Source organism: Octodon degus, unplaced genomic scaffold (assembly GCF_000260255.1).
Source record: "Octodon degus isolate 3935 unplaced genomic scaffold, OctDeg1.0 scaffold00015, whole genome shotgun sequence".
In the NCBI taxonomy this organism is placed as follows: domain Eukaryota; kingdom Metazoa; phylum Chordata; class Mammalia; order Rodentia; family Octodontidae; genus Octodon; species Octodon degus.
The window spans coordinates 24111842-24123185 of NW_004524591.1; the positions used below are offsets into that span (position 1 = coordinate 24111842).

General features: G+C 36.5%; 1 protein-coding gene across 1 annotated transcript in view; it reads right to left on the minus strand.

Moving 5' to 3' along the window:
- Exoc4 (exocyst complex component 4) overlaps nucleotides 1-9461 on the minus strand; it is a 951164-nt gene extending 941703 nt beyond the window's left edge. The window contains exon 1 of the mRNA XM_004626539.3: nucleotides 9323-9461. Coding sequence (XP_004626596.1) covers nucleotides 9323-9408 — 86 coding nt within the window. The 5' untranslated portion in view covers nucleotides 9409-9461. The remainder of the gene's footprint in view (nucleotides 1-9322) is intronic.
- Nucleotides 9462-11344: the final 1883 nt, after the last annotated feature.

The following is an 11344-nucleotide window of genomic DNA, read 5'->3' on the forward strand; positions in this document are numbered from 1 at the left end:
CGGGGTAGTTCCGCGGAGGAGTTCGGGAAATAGTTTGGAGAAGTAGTTCGGTTGAGTAGTAGTTCCGGGGAGAAGTTCCGGGGAGAGAAGAATAAAGAGAAGCTTAAGCACCATCTGACTCGAGTGTGATTTCAACAAGCGCCGGACACCCAGGCAGTTAAGTTTCAAAAAATGCCTAGATACTACCCTACTGAAGATGTGCCCTGAAAGCTCTTGAGCCATGGCAAGAAAGTCAGCATGTGTGGAAACTTCGAGCTAGCATCACTCCCGGCACCATCTTGTCATCCTCACCAGGCGTCACAGAGGCAAGAGAGTGGTCTTCCTTAAGCAGTTGGACAGCAGCTTGCTACTTGTGACTGGGCCTCTTAGCCTTAATCATGTTCTTCTACGAAGAACACACCAGAAATTTGTCATTGCCACTTCTACAAAAATTGCTATCAGCAAAGTGAAAATCTCCAAACACCTCAATGACACTTCAAGAAGAAGCAACTGCAGAAACCCAGACACCAGGAGGGTGAGATCGTCAACACCGAAAAAGAGAGATACCAGATTTCAGAGCAGCGCAAAGTGGATCAAAAAGGGGTGGACTCACAGATTTTAGCAAAAATCAAAGCTGTTCCTCAGCTCCAGGAATACCTGTGATCCGTTTTTGCTCTGACAAATGGAATTTATCCTTATAAATTAGCGTTCTAAATATCTAAGAACCTAATTAAATAACTGATACATTTTTATAAAAAATACATTCTAAGGGCTATTCAAACTTTATCATACTTTAAATCTGCCAGAGACTCATTAAAATGAAGATTTGGTTCAGGTACATCAGATGGCACCTGAGGTGGTGCATTCCTAGCAAGATCGTAAGTTAAACTTTTAAGTATAAAATTAAAATCACTAATATTCAGCACAGTAATAGGCACCAAATCTTAAATGGAAAAACACATTTTGAATTGTAATTTATTTTTGGCAAGTTTTTAAAATGTTTTTAAAAGAACAAAAATCTCATAACAATCTCAAAATACTTCACTTTCTTATCAACAGTATCCAATGTAGCACAGAACTTTCCTTTATTCATGTTAAACTGAGGTTGCATGTTTTTTCAAAGTGAATAAAGGACTGGCTACAATTACAGGGAACATAATTTCACAGCTTCAAAGTTAACAAAAATGCACAAAGCAGCAAAGTATTAGACTAGGCAAATAACAAAATTAAACCAAAAGACCCAGCCAAGAGATATGAATACTGTTACTGTAATGGTTGATACAGTGGGTCAATTTGAGAAGTTTAGAAGTTTAAGCCACTAAGCAGGGAGCCAGGGTCCTTTGTAAATTTCCTTCTTCCTATGCCAAAGAAGATTATACGAGTGCTACACCTACTCTGGAGAGCAGAGTAGCCTGCTTACAATAAAAGGGAGGTTTTAAAAGAGGCTTGTTCTCATCAACTTTTTTGCTCTTGTTGCTTTTGCTGTCTTCTGCCACCTTCAACTGTTGCCCCTATGCCATACCACCCTGTCTGGGAGCCAGCTGACTACTGACTGAAACCTCCAAAAACTGTGAGCTAAATAAATCTTTCCTTAATTAATTTTCCGTGTAAGATATTTTGTCTCAGCAACAAGAGCAAAGTAACCAAGACAGTTACCCAATGAAAATCAATTACTAGCCACATTAAACCTCAAGCTAACAAAACTACAAGTATTATATAAAACAGAATTACATTATTAAAAATAGACATAGAAACATGCATAATAATTTCAATGCCTTTGTACAAATTCATTCTGTTGGAAAAATTTCTGGAAAAGCACTAGAGAAAGTAAGGCATTGCACATGACTATAATTCAATCACTCCAGAGGCTGAGGCAGAAGGATCAGGAGTTCAAGGATAGCCTGGACTATACATAGCATGACCCTGTCTAAATAAATAAATTGTATAAAATGAGATTAACAAAAGACATCAGCATCCAGTGAAGTTAAAGGGATAGCCACAGAAAGAGGAAAAAAAGAATTGAAAACAATGAATACTAGTATTCAACGAACGATAGCACAACTTGGAAGTAGCCTAAAACACTTATAATTTTGACCAGAAGTGTGAACTGTACACTGAAATGTACAAAAACTTCTGAAAACTAAAGAAAAACTAAATGGAAATATACCTTTCATGGATCAGAAGATAAAATATCATTAAGAAGTAAATTCTGGATTAACCTATACACTACAATACTAAACAAACCCCAATATTATATGGTAAAAATTAGCATATTTAAAACTCATATAGAATTGCAAAGGTTCTAGAACATCCAAGACAACTTTGTAAAAGTAGAAGACAGTTTAAAAGTTTACCCTATGTTTTTAACACGTACAAAAGCAATAATCAATACATCAAGACATGGTATGCCACCAAAATAAACATGAATGGAACAGACTATGGAGACCAAAAAATGGGACACACACATCAGTGAACTTGTTTTGATAAAAGTACAAAACAGAATTCAGGAAAGAAGGGATAGTCTTAACAAAAAGTTGGAACAACTGGATAACCATACACACACACACACAGTACTAGGGGAAATGACAGTAAAGGAACATTCTAGGATCTAAGATGTGGGAAGTGTTCTATATATTCATCTAGACAGGTAAAAATTCTTCAAACCATGTACTTGTGTACCTTACTATATATGTATATTTACCTTAAAAAGTATTACAAAGAAATTAGCATTTAGAACAAGAGTCTATATTTCATACATAGAGATCTGAAATTAGGCTCACTTAATACCAATGATAATAATTTATAAAGGATTAAGTTTGAAAATTTTTAACATTCATCTTTATTTTTTCTGCAATTTTACTGTTTAAATTTCTTATGAGTATAATTTTTTGTAACAATGGAGTTTTTTAACCATATGATCAGTTTTGGGGTGATGAACATACGGTAATTCACTTTTTTCTATGTAATTTTCTTGTGTTTATATTTTCTCCCCTTAAAATTACTTTCTACATATATATACATAGGCTGTATAACACTATAAAGAAGTTTCTTTTATGCTAAAAAATGTTAACTCAAAATTACAGCTATTATACCTTTGTGTGTACACAGGTAAGACACATACAAAAACACAAAAAAGGACAACAGGTAAAATGGTGGGAAATAACTAGACAATATTCCTTTTTTAAGACTCTACTCTTCAAATATTTGTATAACAATTTTTATAAAGGAACAAAGATATCTACATAAAAGATCATTTAATTTAATTGTAACTTATGTTGTCTTTTAACCTAATACATGTTTTCTATTTTATGTGTGCTAAAAAGCATGTACATATGTTATACATATAATATATACACACATAATATATATGTACAAACATTTTCATATATATAAATACAAACATTTGTAAAATACAAACATTTTACATATATATAAATAAATCTAGCTTCTTTGGCTGAATTTCAAATCATTAAATAAGTGATATTTTAATTCAGCTGCACAAGGTTTCTTATCTATAAAGAGAACAATGTGACATCGAATCAAACACTAGTTAGTGCTTGGCAAGGATGCTTCTGGTGGGAAAATTAACATTGTACCCTGGTTGCTGACAAAAGTTGTTTGTTTTTGTGTGGTTACCAGAAATCAAACTCAGTCCCTCATGCTTGCCAGGGAGGCACTGCCCTGTTGAGCTACACATTCAATAAATTTATTAAATCAATTTTCTAACCAAAGAAGCTATATAGATCCTGGAAAGGGAAAAAGTGCACACTTGAGTCTCTTTTCTGTGCCAAACTATGCTGCACATTTTCATATATTGTTATCACACTTAATGCACCTCAAAAATCACAGATCAAATTATCAACTCATCTTACAAATGAGAAACTAAGATGTAGGGTTTTATAACTGCTCCAAAGTTATAAAAAAGTTATACCCATATGGGTTTCTACCAGTATTTAACCACACCACAGCACATATTGGGAGTGTGGGGTTGGATTGGGGTTTGGTTTTGATCTTGGTTTTGGAGACAGGCTCTTACTATGTAGTCCAGGTTGGCCTTAAATTCATTATGTAGCCTAGGCTGGTCTCCACATGCCTCAGCCTCCAGAGTGATGAAATTACAAGCATGCACCACCACATCCACTAGAAAATTCTAATATTAACAATGAACCATGGGGCTAGAAATTAGGGCATATGTATGTAATTCCACACATTCAACCAGAATATGGGAATGTTCTGCCCTTCACTTCCGTATTAGTTGTCAGATCTCCGCGGATTTCCTGAAGGTTTACAAAGTGCTTAGTTTTCACAGATTTTTCAAAAGCTCTGTTTGCCAATTCCAAGATTTTGTAAGGATACAAAAAAGAACTGAAACCTAAAAACTTTCATAAGGTGGAGAACTGAAGAACTGGTACTGGAAATATTAATACTGAACCAATTTCCAGGACTCCATTCAGAATAGTGACCACATTCCTTTCCTGTCACAAACAGTCATGAAACTCAAAGCTATTTGCTCAAAGCCTGATCAAAGCCTAGGTCCCTCCATCCCAGTCTACTCTGAGTTAACTACAGGTTGACCAAAATACTCTTGGAGGAAGAAATTTAACAGGTGTCCACAATAAAGGATTTTCTAAGTTTTTGAAATTTCAGTCTCTAGAAGGTGATAAAAGTTGATGAAAATACAACCCTCCAATACCCTTCAAACCTCTTTGACATCTACAACCAGAGTCTGTCCACAAAAGATCTGCTCCAATATTTCAATATGGTCTTAAGTCACAACCAAAGTTTGCCTACCCAATTAAACCGTCTATTTCAGGCTCACTTACAAAGATGAAAAGGACAACACTTAATTGGAAAACAAATCACCTAACAGTGAGTGGTAGACACATTTTCCAATTAAAAACCTGACAAAAAGCACAAAAGTAAAATAACATCTCCAAAACTATTTCCCACTTAGAGAGGTTGCTTCTCCCAATTTAATACCAAACAAAAGGTTGGGAGGGGAGATCAACAGAAAAAGGAAAGGCTGGTGGCATGGACTGCATGTGTGCATGTACATGTGAGTGCACACATGTATATAAAACTGTATAAATTGCACACCAGCAGGTAATCAGGACTCTGTCCACCCAATTACTTCTATCTTAAAGGGCCAGTAGTAAAATTTAAACCCAAAAGCTGCACAGTTAGCAGCATTCTCCAACAGACTAAATCCCAAGCACCATCTGTCTCCTCATTAAAGCCCCCCTCACAGATCTGAGGACCTCCCCTATAAAATCCAGGGATTCTACCCTTTGAAATGTCTGACAAAAATATTTTTACTCAATATTTTTAAATGATTATAAATTGTATTGGGTCTCAAGGTACTTTAAGAATCCATTTAATAAATATAATGCTTTTATTACAATTAAACTATACGTACTGCATCTTTAAATTATTTTGGCTTCTAAATGTCTTTAAATGACAGACTATCATACTAGCAAAATATAATCATTACTTAATAAAGTAGCACCATGGCAGCCAGCAAGATAGCTCGGCACCTGCTTAGGCAAGCTCAGGGACCCAGGTTTGATCCCCAGCACCACATGCAGTGCTGGCCCCACCCCCGGGCGCACTGAGCTGGCCACCAAGACTGGCCACGGTGAAATATGCCTGTAATCCCAGCACTGGGGAGGCTGAAAACAGGAGAATCACTATGAGTCCGGGCTGTGTAGAAAGACCCTGTATCAAATACATAAAAATAAAGAAATAATAATAAAAAATAAATTAGTACCACAGCAGGAAATAGTAATGAAACTTGGTATCTCCTTTGTGTATACCTATTTCGTCCTTATATTAAAACTTTTTCCCCTGTAGTTTTCATTTTTGTTGTTTAATCCAATGTTAAAAGATGGCTATAATAGTAAATGCTATTCCAATGATTAAGAATAGCAAATTTAAAATATAAAAGTTTACAATACATAATACAATTACCTTTTTATGTATCTAATAGAGAATTGAATTTTTAACATTCAAAACAGAAAACTGTTTCCTTTTGAAGTTTCTTCCCATTTTACAATATCTGTTACACATTTGGGGTCACGTATTTATGGGAATGGAAAAAAGAGAAGGGAAAAGCAAAAAGAAAATATACATATGTATATACAAAAGATAGTTAAGCTACTAATTTCTCTCAGTTGATTGTGCTAATACTGTTTGGTCAATTAAATGCTGATATCTTGTACTATGACTGATTTAAGGATAACAAAACACAATGCACTGACCATTGTTACCCTCCTATCACCGTTTTGGGATGGGGGGTTGTTTTTTGTTTTGTTTTTTGGTTCTTTTTCTTTAAAATAAAAATTTTTTAAAAAACAGGAAACTGTTCAGTAATATAAAAACATAAAGCTAAACCCATCAAATTTTTTACAGGACAGTGTTTCTATCACTAACAACCTATTTTGTGAAAAATAATAGGAAAACATGGAAGAGGGGACATGTACTCAGTATATCTTAACAAAGCTCAGACTTTATAAAAATAAACCTAAAATGGGTTTTCCTTTTTGAGGCTTGTTGCCAAAGCAACCAGCAAAGCTACAGTCTTTGAGAATTTAAAAAAAGGTTATGGATAGGAGATAATTATTTGTGGTTTTCTGTTTTGTTTTGTTGGTTTCTTTTGGTACTAGAGATCAAACTCAGGACCTTGTGCTGGATAGGAGACAGTTAAAGCCTCATCTGAGTTAAGAAAAAATCAGTACAATGTTGCAAGGCTAATACAAATGATTGAATACAGAATAGCAACTTCAGAGTGACAACACAATTGCCCAATAAGAAATAGACAATCCTCATTCTATTGGTCCTTTGATGATCCTCTCCTAACCTCAACTCCCAAACACCAAAGAAACACTACCACTCTCTCATTTTCTGCCACTGCTTATGAAATTCAAACCATTGGGGAAATTCAAAACCATATCACAAAGAAAACAAGGAAAGAATGCTAGTATTTTCCTCACTCCAACCCTTAAATTTCCTGTGACTCAAAAAAATGTCTATATTCATATACCAACACTGCAACACCAACAACATTCAATCTTGTGTACATACACAATTACCAACAAGACCTAAACATGCCCTGACTACTAGGTCTGGATGTCCATTCTCTGTTACCAAGTTTGTAATAAATATGACAAAGTAGAAATGTTAAAATAAAATACACTGTGGGGTCAAGGATAGAGAAAAAATGAAAAGCAGTAATATACACCAGAAATCAAAGTAAAAAAAAAAAAAAAAAATGCCCAAGCTCACTAAGTAACTGCCCAAGTAATAAAGTGAATATAGATCAGCATAAGAAATGGATAACCACAAAATCATACCACAGACCACCCAGCAATAAGAGATTCTCAGTGGAGAACACAAGAGGATGTTCTACCAAAGGTAATGTACATCTCTGAATCAGTATCAGCAAAACAAAGCTTTGCATTGGATTTCATGCAGTTCTCACATATTGGAAATTTAGGATAATTTTAACTGGTATTAAACTCATATGAAAGAAATGTGGACAGCCTAAAGAACCAATGAGATGAGAAGGGTGTTTTTGTAAATGGTTGTTACTTTTCCTCTCATTCCACTTTCATTAAAATAACAACTCCTTCTTCTGAATTTCCCTAGCATTTTCTCTCTCTTATAGTGCTCTATCATACTTTTTATGTATATTTTATCCCCCAGGAAGACTATACTCTCAAGGATAATAGATCTGATTTGTTTTTTAAAAACTCAGAAATCCACTCATTCACTCTACAGATATTTCATGAATGCATAAATATCAGGCACCACACCGTAAACTAGCACTAAATATTCATTGTTTAAATGAATGTTTAGGCACAAAAATAAGTTCAAAGAAGAATCCAAATAAAATAACCTATTATAACTCCACAAAACATGAGCTTGAAAAACTACAAATATTCTGACTGGAATTTTAGTGTCAAGAGACACATCTTTACTACCTGCATACTGGCAAAGGTAGACTGTGCTCCTATAGATGATCTATGAAGTATATTATTTCCATAGAAAAGAATTATTCTCTTAATTGTAAAAGAAAACTCAATTACTTAACCACCTATAATCTTATTGAACTCTAACTTTAAGGTTCAATTAGTGTCAGTCCACAAAAGGTAAACTGTGAAAAGTTTGGTACATTCACTCATTCAAACGCTTGGCACCTGCCAAATACTGTTAGGTTATGGGTTTTAAAAAGATCATTAGAGCCTAGCATGGTGGTGCAGGCCAGTAATCCCAGCACTCTGAGATGCTTAAGCAGGAAGATGGCAAGTGCTGGGCGTAAACGGGAACCCAACTCAAAATGTAAAAAAATGAAAAGGGCTAGGGTTGTAGCTCAGTGCAAAAGCCCTGCCCTGAGTTAAATAGGGGTTGAGGAAAGCGAGAGTAATTATCCGAACAGTCAAGGAGCCCTCCAAGAACTCAAACTAAACTAGCATTATTAGGTAGGGAAAGGCGGCAAAGGAAACCGTGTTTGTTTCATGAAAAATATCCGAGCTGAAATTTAAATACCAACAAAGTAAAAACGTTTTATAATACTTTATATTCAGGTTGTTTATGATCATTCCCTGTATAATCCTTACAGGTGCTCGGTTTGTTTCACTTTAAAAAGAAAAAGAAAAAAGAAAAAAAAACATAAAAGGTCCACCACTCCAACTCTCATGCCGGTATTTTCAGTAGCAAAAAGTACATAGAGGGTAATTTAAATTTTGTTTCCTTTTTAAGAAAAAAGACCCGGATAGGAAGGCAGGAAAGCACAGAACTAAAATCGAAAGACAGATATGTGCCTTCAAACGCATCCCTTCTACCAGCTCACTGCAGTCTGGTGTATGAGGCTGCAGCGGTTCACAGGTGGTGCAAAGTGCCCGGAGTTGGACAAAAAGCAACTACTGACAGGTGACTCGGGACTCCGGAGCCCTACCTCCAGAAGTTCAAGACAACAAGACGCCCTTCTCAGTGAGCGCTACGACAGGTGATTAATCCCTAAGTGCTTTATGAATGAACGAACACACTTTCTACCTGGCTCCTCTACCAACACCCAACAGGAGTGTTTCCAGGGCCCAAGGACCCTCAAGAAGGGTGTGGAGCGGGGCTCCTCCCTCTAAACCCAGATCCAGAGGGGAAAGGCAGAGGAGTTAACAGCTGAGGGTGAAAGGAGGAGAACTGCTGAAAAGCTCTGGGGAGGGGATGCGGGGAGGCACGGAGAAAAGGGAAGGGTCACCAGGATGGAACCCGGCTAAGCCCTCTCCCTTCCAAAGCGGAGGTCGAGCCGCTGCCCCCTGTCCCCGACCCTGACTCCTGCCTCCCTCACCTGATCACAGAGATGAGCAGCCCCGAGGGGTCTTTGCTTTTGTTGACTGTGCTTCTGTATTTCCCACCAGCTGCTTCTGCCGCCATCTTGGCACGGAGGAGCGAGCCGGTGGGCTTGACAGAACCTAGGCGAACGTAAACTCCGCCTTCGACCCCGCCCGAGTCAGCACCAATCAGAGAAGAGAATTCATATACAGGAAGTATATTGTCCAATCACTGAAGTGGGAAGGCGGGACAAAAGGAAAACGGGGACGCCGCGGCGCACGAGTTCGCGCTAAGCGCTCTGGGAATTGTAGTTCACTTTCCGGAGCTCGTGGGAGAAAGCGGAAACTAAACCAGTGTACTAGACCAATAACGACTTGGACAAGTCTCCTGATGAGGATTTTGTTTAACCTTGGGCTTCTTTTCAGTTTACTTACTTCTAGAATTTTTTGAGGTACCAGGAATTTAACGCAGTTTTTAATCAAATTTACCAAATAATGATAAAATATATGTGAGGGAATGTGTTCAAATGGAACAGGTTCAAAAGTCTAGTCATCAGAACTTTGCTCCTAAAGAAATAGAGACTTAGTTAAAATATTGATATTTTTGAAACAACGTAGAGGTATGAATAAATTATACAAAATTCCTATGAGAAAATAACAGCCACTGAAGGTCATATTTTTAATATTATTGACCCCCAAAAAATTTCACAGTGTAAGTACAAAAAATAGGCTATAAATAATTAGAAAAGTACATGGGCCTTGTGATTAAGAATGTAGGTCTTTGAGGGAAAAATAGTCATCTTAGCTGATGCAGAAAATAATCTTTTGTCCAGTTCCACCAGGCTCTCATACACTCAGAAAACTAGAATGGAACTTTGTAAGAAAGGGAATATTTTTAAACCCACAATAAATATCAAAACAAGGGGAAAAAACTGAGCTCTTACCTAAGATCTGGCACAAAAGAAAGATGGCCACTTTTCACTATTTCTAGCTAATAAAATAGTGGAAGTTACAGCCATAGCAATTAGGTAACAAAAATATTTTAAAAGCACCCAAATCAGAGATGAAGCAGCAGAACAACTTTGTAGATGATATGATCTTATATAGAGGATAGCATACAAAGAATGCACACAAAAATCTACCAGGCCAAATGAAAACTTCAGCAGCTTACAGGATACAAAATCAACAACAAAAAGTCAGTGACATTTTTATATACTAGTAATGAACAATTCTAGAGGAAACAAAACACAATTCCATATTCAATAGTTGCAAAAGAGGTCAGCTAGATAGCTCAGCAGATTAAAGCACCTGCTTAGGCAGACTCAGGGATGGTAGTTGATGCCAAGTGTGCCGTGCCAGCCCCGCCCCCAGGATACACTGAGATAGCAATTCAGATTGGGCATGGTGGTACACAACTGTAATCCCAGGACTTGGAAGGCTGGACACAGGAAGATCACTAAAAGTCCAATCTATGTAGTGAGACCCTGTACGCCCTGTACTAAATACATTTTTTAAAAAGAAAATAGCAGCAAAAGGAATAAATATTTAGAAAAAAAGGTTTTTTTTAATTTAACCAAGATTATGAAAGACTTGTGTGATGAAAACTAAAAAATATTGTTAGAAGAAATTGAAGAAAGAGCCGGGGAGATGGCTCATAGAATAAGCACTTCCCTGTTAAGCGCAAGGTCCTGAGTTCAATCCCTTGTTCTGCCAAAAAAATAAAAATAAAGAAATTAAAGAAGGTCTAAATAAGTGGAAAGACATCCATATTCATAGATTGGAATAATTAATACTGTTAAGGTGACAACACTTCTCAGATCTGTCTACAAATTCAGTGCAACCCCTATCAAAATGCAATGGCCTCTTTGGCAGTAGTAGAAAAGCTGATTCTAAAATTCATTTGGAAATGAATGGAGTCCCAAATAACCAAAATAATTCTAAAAAACAAATACAAAGGATTCATTTTCTAATTTCAAAACTTATTAGACAGGCTAGGGAGATGGCTCCGTGGAATAAATGCTTCCCTGGCAAGTGTTAGG